Here is a 16,945-nt window from a genome sequence, read left to right as displayed (position 1 = left end):
AGTCCACTAGGGACCTTTGTCTCACATAAAGGTGTATGTTTACTCTGTGTTATCATATTGTTAGCTAGTGAATAAATAATTAAACCAATTTGTGTACGACTGGTCAGAATAATAATTTTATAAGAGGTAATGATTAATAAGGTGACTGTTTATTGATGTAATAGATATACACCTTATAGAGTTTAATTCAGGAGATGGTAACTCTTTAAACAACCTCTTCCTAGGTGCCCCAAATACTAATGAGTTGTTACATGATTAATTTAAATTGGGTAACAATTAAACACAGTTGGTGGATTAAATAAATAGCAGTCATCAGATTAATTAAAGTAAAGTCACGACACTGTGATGTTGGCTAAGTTAGCGCCTCTGAACAACAGTGTCCTAACGAGAGAACACTTTCTATGGCCAGGCGAAATTGTGCCTCATTAGCTCATTGTTATGGATGTATCCAAATAAATGTCACTAGAAAACAGCTTAAACAAATGCAGCTACTGTATTTATTCTATCTACACTGTTTGACTTGACCGTAAGTTAGCCGTAGTTGGCTAGCTAGCAAGCAAGGGATAAGAACGTTGCCAGCCAGTATGGCAATGGAACATTTAGAACGAACGACTGGGTTGCGTCCATAGATACTGAATGACTGGGTCGCGTCTCTGGCAACCGAACCAATACAACCCTAGATTTGTTTCGGAACAATATCTTCTGGAAGAATGAAATAGTATGAATAAATTAATCAAAATAACGTTTTCGTCCCGGGCCTAACAACACCCATGCCAATATATCCTTCAAACAACGGCTTCGAGGGCATTATCACTTAAATATACCACGGCTGTCAGCCAAACAGCATTCAGGGCTCAAACCACCCAGTTTATAAAGTTCTACCATCAGTGACTATCCACTGCAGGTGCCATATTCATTATGAGAAGTCAAGCAAATTCACTTAATTTATTAGTCAGTCTATCTGCGTGTCTGTTTGTGTATAAGTTGTGTACATATGTTTGAAAGTTTTAGGGCTCTATTTAATCTGCATCGCTGAAGCATTACAAATGCACAATATAAATGTAAAGGTAATTTTCAGATCGATCCGACATATGCAGCGTTTACCGTGAATGCAGTCTCCGCTGACGTTGGAATACTGCCTTTATATTTTGATCACACTAACGCTGAATTTCTGCAATACAGACTGAATAGAGCCATTAATGTGCCAAAACCTCACAACAAAAGCATCATGGTCTATTCTCAGGTCATATCAAGTTTGTTCCTAAAGTTGGTGAATAAACACCAACTTTATATTATACAGGTGAATATTTCAAATAACTGGGATACCAAGGATTTTTATTTTTATTTTGAATCACTTTGTTGTGTGAAACAAATTAATTGCATGGCATTTCTCACTCGCATAAAAACAAATCAATGTATATAGTTGTATTTATTCGATTAAACAAAGCGAAAATCTTGTAAATGTAATACAACAGTAAAACATTTTTAATACGGGATAACATGTTGGAAAAATTGTCTACATACCAAAAAAAAAACGTATTTCGCACGAAAAACAACTTTGAAAAAAACATATCTACAGTGGTCTGAAAGGCACTTATTCAGTCAGGGAAGCTACTGTTCCCTAGTATTGGAATTGAATGTACAGTACTGGGGGGTGTACAGTACAGTACTGGGGCCCTATAGGAGATAAGTACTTTGGGGATGGGGGCTAGAGGAAGATTTGTTGGTCAATTATCACTTCCACTCCAAGTGCTGACTCTGTCTACCCTACCCAACCCAACCCCTGGGTTGGGACAGTCAATACAGGGAGTCAGAGTAAGAGGAAAGATGAATTTCCTCAGACTTTTCCATTTCAGTATCCTTATTACAAAACAGAAAATCATGACTGTGACCCTGTTTGATATTCACAAACCCTCCACATCTAAGAGGAATGAAAACAGAACTTCAACATTGACATCAAATCTTCAACAACAAAAATGACTCAATATAGCTTCTCTACCCCTATGAACTCAATGCTAATTTTGTTTTACAAAACACATACAACTCAATCTGTAATATGCATTGCTGTTTAGGTCAAAAAGAAAGAAAGATGACTGCAACGGTGGTGCTCTTGCGATATACAGGAAAGAAAACTACATAGCAAGCCCATTACATCAAAAATATATTCACAGTAGACGACCACTGTAATCTGAAGCTTGTACTGACATCCATTCTCCAAAAGCCAGAAAATAATAGAAACACTATTTCTAGGCTGGTCTAGTAGCTATTCTATCACAAACGTGCTCAGGTGCATTTTATCTGAGATTTGGCGGCTCAATGAGGCTTTGGAGGAGTATTTTGATGACATCATGCACAGTGCTTCAGTATGTCAAAGGAAAGTGATAGCGTGCGTGACAGTATTTCTGGTTTCTTGGTACAATCTGTAAACGTTCTGACCGCTGTAGTCGTAAGCCCGATCAATCATCCTTTTTATCTCCACTTTCTTGAAGATTCTGGAAAAATAAAGAATATATACAATATATCTGAAGTGGTAGAGGTAAATGTACAGTAGTAGTACTAAAGTCAGAGCTGTAGTATTCTGTCTACATTTGAGCAGGGTAGTAATATACAGCTTTGAACAAGGTAGGGTGAGCAGTAATATCAAATATATACAGTGCCTTCAGAAACTATTCATCCCTCTTGATTTATTTCACATTGTTGTGATACAGCCTGAATTCAAAATGGATTAAATATTTGTTTTCTTCCCCTCACTCATCTATACACAATACCCCATATAGACAGTGAAAAGAAAAGTTGCATTTTTTGGCACTATTTGTTGAAAATGAAATACAGAAATATCAAAGTTACATGAGTATTCACACCCCTGAGTCAATACTTTGTAGAAGCACCTTCGGTAGCGATTACAGCTGAGTGTCTTTATGGGTAAATCTAAGAGTTTTCCACACCTGGATTGAGAAGTATTTTCCCATTATGCTTTTCGAAACTCTTAAAGCTCTGTCAAATTGGTTGTTGAACATCGCTCGACAACAATTTTCAAGTCTTGCCATAGATTTTCAAGTAGATTTAAGTCAAAACTAACTTGGCCGCTCAGGAACATTCACTATCACTACCCCTGAACTTATTTAGGCTTGCCATAACAAATGTAACAACATTTGGATAAATTCAAGGGGTGTGAATACTTTCTGAAGGCACTGTAGGCTAAGTGTAGATACTGTATGTACGAGCAAGTCTGGGGTTACCTGGTGTTCTTTCAGCAGTCGGTCGTATTCTTTGGTCAGTCCATCGGATTGTTTCTTCATAGCTTCCATCTCGGATTGGGACTTTTCCAAGGCTAGGAAAAACATTAACCACAAAGCATTCCCATTATCATCCAATTCCCATGCATATCCTCCAATCTATCTACAAGGTGACATGCTATGGGTCATGCTATTGACATGCTATGGGTTATGAGTGCACATTATGGACATGTTATGAGTGCACATTATGAGTGCACATTCTCGAACAGTAATTGAAGCCCATGTTTGTTTTATTATCATTAGTCCGATTTCATTTGGTTGGTTATTGTAGATCACTTTATTGAAATATTATTGGATTTGTGGTTCTATTATTCCGTCTTTGTCACAAAAGTATTGTGTGTGTGTCTTCTTCACCTTCCTTTGAGCCCTTCAGTTCTCCTCTCAGTTTCTCCATCTCTGACCTCAGCAGCTCGTTTCCCTCCGCTGTGGCCTTGTCCCCCTTCCCATCCATCAGCGTCTGAAACAAACACAGGTAAACATTAACAAACATGAACCACTTACCACATTTCTCAACCATATGCAGTACCAAAATGAGTTTAGTTTCTTTTAGTGTGGATGAAGGCCCACATCTCTGAGTGGAGTTCTGATATAGCTTCGCCTTTTAGATCAACATGAATACGTTTTCATGGACAAGGGGGGCATTATCCTAGATCAGCGCTCCTCTTCTTTTTGAGACCCTTTTAAATACGGGCTCAGGAGCAGAAAAGGTAGTGATACTGGTTATGACCTTACCTGCTTCAATAGCTCGTTGTCCTCCATGTATTTCTTTGCAGTTTGGTTGGCACACTCTGCCTTGGTCTGCAGAGAGGCCGTGGTGCCAGACTCCATTGCCAGCTGGTTGATCAGAGTGATCACCCGCCTCAGCACTCTGTAGGGAAACAACACACAGATTACGCTCAATACTTCAGCTGCCACCTGAACTTGTCCTTCTGAACAAATGTTTTGTTTTCCGTTGATAAACATTTTGCTACGGTGTGCACTACTAATGAATTAAGAAATCTCTGACTATCCATGCTCTGGCTGGTTTTCACCAGTATCCATCTCAATGTGATGACGACACAGTAAGGACTCAGTATGTCGATGTGTGAGTGATGGACAGACAGATCCAGGACTTACAGCCAGAGGAAGAGGGTAAAGCCAGAGATGTAGAGATTCCTCTGGGCTCTGAACAGCTTCATGTGGAGGTGGTCAAACATGTTGGGATGCAGATTAGCATCCTTGCTGTTTCCCGCGCCTGAATACTTCCTCACCTCACGCAAAGCATCTACAGGAGGGTGTGCAGGTGTGGTACGACATGGTTAAACATGGTAAGACATTGAGATTGCAAAAGTATTGCATGAGATTGTAAGATCTCTGGTGAGAGATTGTCATGATCTGTGAGTAAATTAAACAACACTTTTTGGCATCAGTTTACCGAGGAAGAAGACTATAAGGATTATGATCATGGCGAGGAAGAATTTATTCCAAAACCTGGCCATTTTGTTCCATATTCTCAGCTGGAAGATACACTGCCATCTGCAAAACAGCACAAAAACAAAGTTGAGACTCAGAACTGCAACAGCAAGTCAATGTCTAATAAAATAGCACTGGATGCAGCTTAGGACTGTCCCCGACTAAAACAAATCCTAGTAGACCAAAAGTCATCTGTTCTTTCGAACTAATAGATTTGTCTACATTTTAAAACATGTATTTTTTCATATATAGACACGTGTTTTAATAAAATAATCTAAGATGCTTGTCTGACGATTTAAGTGAACTGCTTGATTAAATAAGACAAATGACTCAAGAGGGAGCAAGAGATCAAGATAACCAGAAGAAAAATAAAACGTATTAACCAGACCATCCCCCTCCCGCTCCTGCTGGCTTTCTACTCTCCTGAAGTTGCCGTAGGCTGAACCAATTATTGGATACGGACCTAGAAAGCCTGAGCATATCCAGTAGTCCCATTGTATTACGACCGGGCATAGCTTTAGGCTAAGTCCCAGAAGTAAGACAGAGCAGGCTGGTACCTGCAGAGGGTAAGTTCTAGGGGGTAAATCTCGAGTGGGGTTGGTTCCCTACTAGACCTGTAAAGGGGGAGTGAAAGTCCCAGCCGTGGTGACCGTAAGGCTGTGGAGAGTGTGTATGGATACATTGTTATGCTTGTGTACTAGTACGGTAGGTTTCTTTAAGGATAGGTCCCGAGATCCATGAATGACATTATGGTGTACGGTAGGTTCCATAAGGATAGGTCCCGAGATCCATGAGTGACATTACAGTGTAGGGTAAGTTCCGTATAGGATAGGTCCCTAGTGGGGGTATTCCCCTGCGAGATCTGTAAGAGGGACGAAGATGCCAGCCACAGTGGCAGTGAGGCAGTAGAGTGTATGTGGATAGTGATAAAAGGTTGCCTGTAAGCTCTGGAGGAGAGCCTCATCCATGGTTAGAACATTTTTAAAAAGATATTCAAATGATGTGTAACGAGGGTCGTATAAAGGGGACCAAGGCACGGCGTGTAGAGTGCTCATACTTTACTTTAATGATAACACTTAAACAAAACAACAAAACGACAGCCAACAGTTCCGTCAGGTGATACTCACAAAACGGAAAACAACTACCCACACCAACACAGGAAAAACAGGCTGCCTAAGTATGGCTTCCAATCAGAGACAACGATAGACAGCTGCCTCTGATTGGAAACCATACCTGGCCAAAACATAGAAAACAAAAAACATAGAATGCTCACCCATCTATCACACCCTGACTTAACTAAACAGAAAAACACAGCTCTCCTAGGTCAGAGCGTGACATAATGTTTGAACATGATTCGAGTGTATTAGCAGTAGCAATAAGGAGAGAGGTTGGTTAATTCCCTATTGGGGCAGGGAACAGTGACAGATTATGTGGAAATAGGAAGACAACTGAATAATTTTCATAATGTGTGTTGTCAACAACAGCGATATGAGGCGTAACACGGGAATAAGACATTATGTCACCCATATTCTCCAGTAATACATTTGCAGACGCTATAGTATTGGTTCTAATACAAGGTATTAGGTGCTGTGACCAATTAATAGGCACAAATACTATAAACTACTCTCCGGGGATGTGGGTATCGCTACCTTGGAAAACAGTTAATAAAAGGCGTGTATTAGAGCCGGGCGTGAGGAAATCGAAATACTCTGGACACCGTCGGTAGAGGCTTCGGAATAATTTGCGACCGGCGGCCCTGATTCTCTCTGTAAAGCGGGGCTAGAGGAAGAACAGTTTAAAAAAGCCATACCGGCCCTGAAAGAGGCACACAAGCATTCTACCAAATCAGCTCGAATATGGATTAAATAGATTCCACTCTCAAAGCATCCTACTCTAACTCCACTCATTTCGCAGTTATGCAAGGGGTTAATACAGTCACAGTGAAAGTCAAAAACAAGGTAAGACAAAGAAACAGGGAGGGAAACGTTGTGAAAAAACAAAGTGTAGGGCGATAGATTCCTGTTTTAGATGTGGGGCCGTTGGTCATTGGAAGAATAAGTGTAGTGTGGTAATGGAGCATACGGCACCGGCTACCATAAAGGCCTGATTGGTGGAGTGCTGCAGAGATGGTTGTCCTTCTGGAAGGTTCTCACATCTCCACAGAGGAACTCTAGAGCTCTGTCAGAGTGACCATCAGGTTCTTGGTCACCTCCCTGACCACGGCCCCTCTCTCCCGATTGCTCAGTTTGGGCGGGCGGTCACCTCTAGGAAGAGTATAGGTGGTTCCAAACTTATTATATTTAAGAATGATGGAGGCCACTGTGTTCTTGGAAACCTCAATACTGCTGAATTTTTTTGGTACCCTTCCCCAGAACTGTGCCTCAACACAATCTGGTCTCGGAGCTCTACGGACAATTCCTTCGACTTTATGGCTTGGTTTTTGCTCTTACATGCACTGTCAACGGTGGGACCTTATATAGACTGGTGTGTGAATTTACCACAGGTAGACTCCAATCAAGTTGTAGAAACATCTCAAGGATGATCATTGGAAACAGAATGCACCTGCGCTCAATTTCGAGTCTCATAGCAAAGGGTCTGAAACCTTATTTACATAAGTTATGTTTTTTTCATTTTGAATACATTTTCAAAAATGTCTAAACTTGTTTTCGCTGTCATTGTGGGGTATTGGGTGTAGATTGCTGATGATTTTTATTTTATTTAATACATTTTAGAATAAGGCTGTAATGTAACAAAATGTGGAAAAAGTCAAGGGATCAATCAGAATGCACGCACGCACACACATAAACTCAGCAAAAAAAACAAACGGCCCTTTTTCAGGACCCTGTCTTTCAAAGATAACTCATAAAAATCCAAATAACTTCACAGATCTTCATTGTAAAGGGTTTAAACACGGTTTCTCATTGGTTCATTGCTTGTTCTATGAACCATAAACATTTAATGAACATTAGGACACTAAAAGAGGCCTTTCTACTGACTCAGAAAAACACCAAAACAAAGATGCTCATTTGCGTGAACATGCCTTAGGCATGCTGCAAGGATGCATGAGGACTGCAGATGTGGCCAGGGCAATAAATTGCATGTCCGTACTTCGAGACGCCTAAGACAGCGCTACAGGAAGACAGGACGGACAGCTGATCGTCCTCGCAGTGGCATACCACATGTAACAACACCTGAACAGGACAGGTACAGGATGGCAACAACAACTGCCCGAGTTACACCAGGAATGCACAATCCCTCCATCAGTGCTCCGACTGTCCGCAATAGGCTGAGAGAGGCTGGACTGAGGGCTTGTAGGCCTGTTGTAAGGTAGGTCCTCACCAGACATCACCAGCAACAACGTCGCCTACGGGCACAAACCCACCGTCACTGGACCAGACAGGACTGGCAAAAAGTCTATCATTTTAATGGTAGGTTTATTTGAACAGTGAGAGACAGAATAACAACAAAAAAATCCAGAAGAACGCATGTCAAAAATGATTTGCATTTTAATGAGGGAAATAAGTATTTGACCCCTCTGCAAAACATGACTTAGTACTTGGTGGCAAAAACCTTGTTGTCAATCACAGAGATCAGACGTTTCTTGTAGTTGGCCACCAGGTTTGCACACATCTCAGGAGGGATTTTGTCCCACTCCTCTTTGCAGATCTTCTCCAAGTAATTAAGGTTTCGAGGCTAACTTTGGCAACTCGAACCTTCAGCTCCCTCCACAGATTTTCTATGGGATTAAGGTCTGGGGACTGGCTAGGCCACTCTAGGACCTTAATGTGCTTCTTCTTGAGCCACTCCTTTGTTGCCTTGGCCGTGTGTTTTGGGTCATTGTCATGCTGGAATACCCATCCACAACCCATTTTCAAGGCCCTGGGTGAGGGAAGGAGGTTCTCACCCAAGAGTTGACGGTACATGGCCCCGTCCATCGTCCCTTTGATGCGGTGAAGTTGTCCTGTCCCCTTAGCAGAAAAACACCCCCAAGGCATAAGGTTTCCACCTCCATGTTTGACGGTGGAGATGGTGTTCTTGGGGCCATAGGCAGCATTCCTACTCCTCCAAAAACGGTGAGTTGAGTTGATGCCAAAGAGCTCCATTTTGGTCTCATCTGACCACAACACTTTCACCCAGTTGTCCTCTGAATCATTCAGATGTTCATTGGCAAACTTCAGACGGGCATGTATATGTGCTTTCTTGAGCAGGGGGACCTTGCGGGCGCTGCAGAATTTCAGTCCTTCACGGCTTAGTGTGTTACTAATTGTTTTCTTGGTGACTATGATCCCAGCTGCCTTGAGATCGTTGACAAGATACTCCCGTGTAGTTCTGGGCTGATTCCTCACCGTTCTCATCATCATTGCAACTCCACGAGGTGAGATCTTGCATGGAGCCCCAGGCCGAGGGAGATTGACAGTTCTTTTGTGTTTCTTCCATTTGCGAATAATCGCACCAACTGTTGTCACCTTCTCACCAAGCTGCTTGGTGATGGTCTTGTAGCCCATTCCAGCCTTGTGTAGGTCTACAACCTTGTCCCTGACATCCTTGGAGAGCTCTTTGGTCTTGGCCATGGTGGATAGTTTGGATCTGATTGATTGATTGCTTCTGTGGACAGGTGTCTTTTATACAGGTAACAAACTGAGATTAGGAACACTGCCTTTGAGAGTGTGCTCCTAATCTCAGCTCGTTACCTGCATAAAAGACACCTGGGAGCCAGAAATCTTTCTGATTGAGAGGGGGTCAAATACTTATTTCCCTCATTAAAATGCAAATCAATTTAGAACATTTTTGACATGCGTTTTTCAGGATTTTTGTTGTTGTTATTCTGTCTCTCACTGTTCAAATAAACCCACCATTAAAATTATAGACTGATCCTTTCTTTGTCAGTGGGCAAACGTACAAAATCAGCAGGGGATCAAATACTTTTTCCCCCTCACTGTATATACACACAATCCATTCGGAAAGTATTTCAGACCCCTTCCCTTTTTACCCATTAGAGTGTCATGACTCCTGTGAGGATCCGAAGGATCAGGTTACAGTGGGTCCGCTCTACAGAGGGGGAGAGGGGTGAAGTTGGCCGTTTTATGAAGGTCGTAAATACCTTACAGAAACTCTCTTCCTTGTCATGCAGAATTGAGGGAAAGAAACCTCTGTGGAACAAAGGGAGTCCTCCCGCCAAAAACTCCAACATCAACTGTTTGGACAAAGATAAATATTGTTTAATTCCCCAAATAGTTGGAATGATCCGTGGGCACTTAAATAACAATTATGTCAGATCAGTTGTGTTTTGGGATCCCATGAAGGACAGTATAACAACATAACTGTGTCTCTGAATGTGTATATTTCCCAGTGATCAGGGTCACACCCAAATGTTGGGAAACTGACATGATTAAAGATTTAAATAGCACTCGTGACAAAATGTGAGTCCCCACGTTGAAATGGCTTCTACTCTATAGACCAGAGAGCATGAAGCTGGTTAAGAAAACTACATGACTACACATGCACAGTCTGCAGCTGTATATGTAAAATAGTCTAGTAAACTCGACCGAAGACAAGAGAACACTTCCATATCGAACGACCGATTGGTACTCTGAAAGATCTCTGAAAGATCCATTCTGGAGAACATTTCCCTATCAACAACCATTGGTACGTTTCATGTATCCATTATAACAGAGCTACATCTACGAAAGACAAACCAGACACTTTCTGTCGACTGACTCTCCAGCAGATAGACCAGCGATTTCAACAGAGAAACATCAAGACATACGGCTGTAAATATATAAATTGCACTTCCTTTCGAAAGAGCGGGTGTTCATGTGCAAAGTATTAGCATTTCAATGCGCCTAGTTATCAGCTGTGTGTACGATAGTGAAGTCCTATGTCTTTTGTCCCGCTCTTTCTTACATGCCCTCCCCTTTAATTTTGTGTAACAAGCCGTCATATCAGTTTAGTCCACTAGGGACTTCTCATTGCATTATGTAGTACTCAATGTGTAACCTATCCTGTGTGTGTGTGTTTATGTAATTCTGTGTGATTATTTAGTTAGAAGGTAAATAAATTACGCCAATTTGTATATCGCTGACTCATCATTTATGCTAGGGTTCGTGCAGATATCCAAGAGTTTGCAACATTCAGAATATGACTGAGGTAATAATACATTAATAAGTGACTGTAATCAATAAGATTTAAGTTAAATTCGGGAAATAGTAACTCTTTAAACAACATTTTCCATGGTGCCCCGACTTCCTAGTTAATTCATCTTTACATGATTAGTTTAATCACGTAATAATTACACAGAGAATTGATTTGATAATATAACAGTCTTCACTTTAATGATAGTCCAAAGACACGACAACAGCCTTATTCTAAAATTGATGAAATACTCCCCCCCCTCATCAATCTACACACAATACCCTAAAAAACTAAGCGAAAACAGGTTTAGGTCTTTTTGCAAATATATAAAAAATTAAAACAGAAATACCTTATTTACATAAAGTATTTCGATCTTTTGCTATGAGATGTAGATGTTTCTACAACTTGGAGTCCACCTGTGGGAAATTCAATTGATTGGACATGATTTGGAAAGGCACACACCGGTCTATATGAAGTCCCACAGTTGACAGTGCATGTCAGAGTAAAAACCAAGCCATGAGGTCCAAAAAAAATTGTCCGTAGAGCTCCAAGACAGGAGTGTCGAGGAACAGAGCTGGGAAAGGGTACCACAAAATGTCAGCGGCATTGAAGGTCCCCAAGAACACAGTGGCCTCCATCATTCTTAAATGGAAGAAGTTTGGAACCATCAAAGACTTTCCTAGAGCTGGCCGTCTGGCAAAACTGAGCCATCGGGGGAGAAGGGCCTTGGTCAGAGAGGTGACCATGACCATGGCGATCACTCAGACAGAGCTCCTCTGTGGAGATGGGAGAACCTTCCAGAAGGACAACCATCTCTGCAGCATTCCACCAATCAGGCCTTTATGGTAGTGGCCACACAGAAGCCACTCCTCAGTAAAAAGGCACATGACAGCCCACTTGGAGTTTGCCAAAAGGCACCCAAAGGACTCTCAGACCATAAGAAACAAGATCCTCTGGTCTGATGAAACCAAGATTGAACTCGAGCCTGAATGCAAAGTGTCACATCTGGAAGAAAGCTGGCACCATCCCTACGGTGAAGCATGGTGGTGGCAGCATCATGCTGTGGGGATGTTTTTCAGCGGCAGGGACTGGGAGACTAGTCAGGATCGAGGGAAAGATGAATGGAGCAAAGTACAGAAAGATCCTTGATGAAAAACTGCTCCAGAGCACTCAGGACCTCAGACTGGGACAAAGGTTCACCTTCCAACAGGACAACAACCCTAAGCACACAACCAAAACAACGCTGGAGTGGCTTTGTTGACAAGTCTCCGAATGTCCTTGAGTGGCCCAGTCAGACCCCGGACTTGAACCCGATCGAACATCTATGGAGAGACCTGGAAATAGCTGTGCAGCGACACTCCCATCCAACCTGACAGAGGTTGAGAGGATGTGCAGAGAAGAATGGGAGAAACGTTGTTTCTATGGAAGGTATAGCTAAGCCCAGAGGCATATATTAAGAAATAAATTACTCTGGCTAATCCTAATCAGACCTGCCTGTTTTCACAGATGAAGTAAAATTATGCTAATTACTTCGCTCGTGAAACGTGTCCCTCAAATGATATAACTGTAACAACAGTGTGAGTGCACTGGACAAATGTAACATTGTGCTGTTTAATGCATTATCTGACCGGAACGAGTGCTCCCAAGTCAAGAAGTAATGTGCATTCCACAGGTTTATAAATGAGTCATCTAAAATAATCATCAAGATTATGAAAGGTTTTGCAGCACAGCTGAGAGTTCTTGAAGGCACACCAGTGTGCCGCGGCACTTCGGTTGGGAAGCACTGGCCAAGATGTCTATGACTCATTCACATTTGGTCTGGTCCGGACTGACCAAATTTGTACTTGTTTAGGGTCATTAGAAAATTCCCCAGCATGCTTTGCAAGTATTTGTTTTTACATTTTGGCCATTCAGCAGAAGCTCCTATCCAGAGCAACTTATATGCTGACCAAACTGGACGCGTGCCTGCGCACGTTGATTTTGTTCACACGCACCAGAAGCGATCAGGACACACAGGTAAAAATATCAAAAACTCTGAACCAATTTGGGGACAAGTCAAAAAGCATTAAACATTTATGGCAATTTTGCTAGCTAGCTTGCTGTTGCTAGCTAATTTGTCCTGTGATATAAACATTGGGTTGTTATTTTACATGAAATGCACAAGGTCCACTACTCCGACAATTAATCCACAGATAAAACGGTAAACCGAATTAGTTTCTCATCTCTCCTCCTTCCTTCAGGCTTCTTTTTCTTCTTTGGACTTTATATGGCGGTTGGCAACCAATTTTACGGAGCATTACTACAACCGAATGGAGTGAGGACCTCAGTTAAATCTGTCAATCACCCAGGTGGGTATATGCTCCAAAAAAACAATGAGGAGATGGGAGAGGCCGGACTTGCAGCACGTTGAGCGTCACAAATCGAACCAATTTCTATTTAAGCGCCTGGACACGCAGACGCTCGCTGACGCGCACGAGCAGTGTGAGTGCAATGATTGAATAACATGTGTAAATGTCTAAATGTATTTTGCGACGTGAGCGTTATGGTCAGCATGTTACAGTCAGTGCATTCAACTAACTGTTGAATGAGGAATAATGGTGTAGGGCTGTTTTTCATTCCAGACAATTCTGTGCTTCCAACTTTGTGGCAACAGTTTGGGGAAGACCCTTTCCTGTTTCAGCATGACAATGCCCCCATGCACAAAGCGAGGTCCAAACAGAAATTGTTTGTCGAGATCGGTGTGGAAGAACTTGACTGGCCTGGACAGAACCCTAACCTCAACCCCATCGAACAACTTTGGGATAAATTGGAACGCAGACTGCGAGCCAGGCGTAATCGCCCAACATCAGTGCCCGACCTCACTAATGCTCTTGTGGTTGAATGGAAGCAAGTCCCCGCAGCAATGTTCCAAAATCTAGTGGAAAGCCTTCCCAGAAGAGTGGAGGCTGTTATAGCAGCAAAGGGGGGGACCAACTCCATATTAATGCCCATGATTTTGGAATGAGATGTTCGACAAGCAGATGTCCACATACTTACATACTTTTGGTGATGTAGTGCATGCGCAGTTGAAACTTGGCCATAGAATCAAATAAAATTGTATTTGTCACATGCGCCAAATACAAAAAGGTGTAGGTAGACCTTACTGAGAAATGCTTACTTATGAGCCCTTAACCAACAATGCAGTTTTAAAAAAGTAAGACAAAAAAGTAACAAAATAACAATAACGAGGCTATATACAAGAGGTTCTGGTACCAAGTCAATGTGCTGGGGTACAGGTTAGTTGAGGTAATTCAAGTAATTTGTACACGTGGCTAGGGGTAAAGTGACTATGCATAGATAATAAACAGAGAGTAGCAGCAGCGTATGTGAAGAGTGTGAATGTATGTGTGTGACGTCAATATATAGTGTGTGTGTGTGTGTGTGTGTGTGTGTGTGTGTGTTGGACTGCCATGTGTGAGTGAGTGGTTAGAGTCCAGTGAGTGTACATTGAGCCTGTGCAAGAGAGTCATAGCAAAAGTTAAGAACAAATAAGAATAAAATAAGGGGGTCAATGCAAATAGACCAGGTAGCCATTTGATTAAATTGTTCAGCAGTCTTATGTCTTGGGGGTAGAAGCTTTTAAAGAGCCTTTTGGTCCCAGACATGGCGCTCCGGTACCGCTTGCCATGCGGTAGCAGAGAGAGCAGTATATGACTAGGGTGGCTTGAGTTTTTGACCACTTTTAGAGCCTTCCTCTGACAAAACCTGGTATAGAGGTCCTGGATGGCAGGAATTTGGCCCCAGTGAAGTACTGTGCTGTCCGCACCACCCTTTGTAGCGCCTTGCGGTCAGATGCAAAGCAGTTGCCATACCAAGTGGTGATGCAACCAGTCAGGATGCACTCGATGATTCAGTTGTAGAACTTTTCGCGAATTTGAGGTCCCATGCCAAATCTTTTCAGCCTCCTGAGGGGGAAGAGCTGTTGTCGTACCTGCTTCATGACTGTGTTGGTGTGTTTGGACCATGATAGGTTCTTAGTGATGTAGACACCAAGGAACTTGAAGCTCTCGACCGGCTCCATACAGCGCTGTCGATGTGAATGGGGGTGTGCTTGGCCCTCATTTTCCTGTAGTCCACAATCATCTCCTTTGTCTTGCTCACCTTGAGGGAGAGGTCGTTGTCCTGGCACCACACTGCCAGGTTTCTGACCTCATCCCTATAGGCGGTCTCATTGCTGTTGGTGATCAGGCCTACCACCGTCGTGTCGTCTGCAAACCTAATGATGGTGTTGAGTCATGCATTGCCACGCAGTTGTGGGTGAACAAGGAGTACAGGAGAGGACTAGGCACACACCCCTGAGGTGTCCCCGTGTTGTTGGTCAGCGTGATATGTTGTTGCCTACCCTCACCAGCTGGGGGCAGCCCATCAGGAAGTCCAGGATCCAGTTGCAGAAGGAGGTGTTCAGTCCCAGGGTCCTTAACTTAGTGATGAGCTTGGAGGGCATTATGGTATTGAACGCTAAGCTTTAGTCAATGAATAGCATTCTCATGTAGGTGTCCCTTTTGTCCAGGTGAGAAAGGGCAGTGTGGAGTGCAATAGAGATTGCGTCACCTGTGGATCTGTTGGGGCGGTTTGCGAATTGAAGTGGGTCCAGGGTTTCTGGGATGATGGTGTTGATGTGAGCCATGACCAGCCTTTCAAAGCTTTTCATGGCTACAGATGTGAGTGCAAGGGGCGAAAGTCATTTAGGCTGGTTACCTTGGCGTTCATTGGCACAGGGACTATGGTGGTCGGCTTGAAACGTGGGTATTACAGACTGGGTCAGGGAGATGTTGAAAATGTGAATGTATACACTTGCAATCTGGTCGGCACATGCTATGAGTACGCGTCCTGGTAATCCGTCAATGACAAAAAAAAATTTAATATCTAACGTCTGTAAATGACGTCTTTAACTTTCATTCAGAACTGAAAATTAACCTGACCTCAATGTCTGGAAAATACGTATTTTAGACATGATTTCAACGTAATTTTGCTTACTGGCTTGTTGCAGTATCAGGACTGGCTAGGGCTCATTCCTACCTGGTGGCTGAGATGAAGGGTAGACAGAGGATGAGGAGTACACCTATTTCCACATAGAGGAAGAGGGCAACTGCAGTCCATTGCAACGTCATCTCTAACAATACAGTCTGTAAAATATTAAACATTTTAAGCAACAGAGGTCCTTTTCACAGTCTGGCAGTAGGTTATTTTGCCAGAATGGAAACGGACTGGTTCAATTGTTGATGTCAACAACAGAAACAATTAACTGGCTACGTAGCTAGCTAGTTTCCTATGGATATAGTTCAGCTAACTGTGAAACCACCAATGCAAATGTATTGAGAACAGAGCTGTTCCTGTTTCAGTGATAAGCCTCTTATCCTAGCTCGATACGTAACGTTACAAAGTTCACATGCTTGGTAAATAATAGCCAGTAGTAGTAAATGTATGCTGTTTCATTCAGTGTGTACCATACGTCCTTATATCATAGAAATAGTAGCTGTGCCTCATAGAAATAGTAGCTAGCTTTATATTGCTAAAGACTTTGCCTCATGCAGTGACATCAGCCAGGTACTATAGTTGGCAATATTTTTTAAGGCAGGACACGATAGCTATCTAGCTAACTGGTACTAGCTAACGTTAGCACTTTTGTGAAATACACAGTAACTACACATATGATCAAGTTCAATATCTTAATAATTATGCAAAGTATGTAACTTACTCTGCGGCACCCGAACAAAGAAACCGGAGGTTGAAAAGAGAAAAGCAAACTTTGGAGACAGTTGTTTCACTCCTCCTTTTTCGTCTCATTGGAATGACGTCATACATAACGTTTTACAGTAGCTGTTCGTTTACGGTTTTATCCTCCACTGAGAACCAATAAGGTTCTGCCATATATTGGTAATACCATACTGTGCACATCATGGAAATTACAAATATGTTGAAATTAGGTGTAACGTGTTTGGTTTTGTTTGTACCTTTTGACAATTTCTGACTGGACATGTTGAAGTGAATCTGATGTAACCTTAGTTTATTTAGTGCAGATAGAG

General features: G+C 42.3%; 1 protein-coding gene across 2 annotated transcripts; it reads right to left on the bottom strand.

The window, feature by feature from the left end:
* Positions 1 to 1,970: 1,970 nt before the first annotated feature.
* On the bottom strand, positions 1,971 to 16,739 carry LOC106576119 (B cell receptor associated protein 29). 2 transcript variants are annotated; one of them, XM_014153010.3, is made up of 8 exons: positions 16,618 to 16,716; positions 15,939 to 16,045; positions 4,711 to 4,811; positions 4,413 to 4,560; positions 4,029 to 4,164; positions 3,651 to 3,753; positions 3,240 to 3,331; positions 1,971 to 2,492 (listed from the first exon to the last, which is right to left on the bottom strand). In XM_014153010.3, the coding sequence occupies exons 2-8, from the start codon at positions 16,028 to 16,030 to the stop codon at positions 2,457 to 2,459; spliced, it is 708 nt and encodes a 235-aa protein (XP_014008485.3). In that variant the 5' UTR covers positions 16,031 to 16,045; positions 16,618 to 16,716; the 3' UTR covers positions 1,971 to 2,456. The 2 variants fall into 2 exon arrangements, with proteins under 2 accessions (XP_014008485.3, XP_014008483.3); XM_014153008.3 differs by lacking the exon at positions 15,939 to 16,045 and having other exon boundaries at positions 16,618 to 16,739.
* Between the last annotated feature and the right edge of the window lie 206 nt (positions 16,740 to 16,945).

The sequence above is a fragment of the Salmo salar genome, chromosome 17 (genome assembly GCF_965601325.2).
Source record: "Salmo salar chromosome 17, fSalSal1, whole genome shotgun sequence".
In the NCBI taxonomy this organism is placed as follows: domain Eukaryota; kingdom Metazoa; phylum Chordata; class Actinopteri; order Salmoniformes; family Salmonidae; genus Salmo; species Salmo salar.
This window is presented reverse-complemented; position numbering and strand designations above follow the sequence as displayed.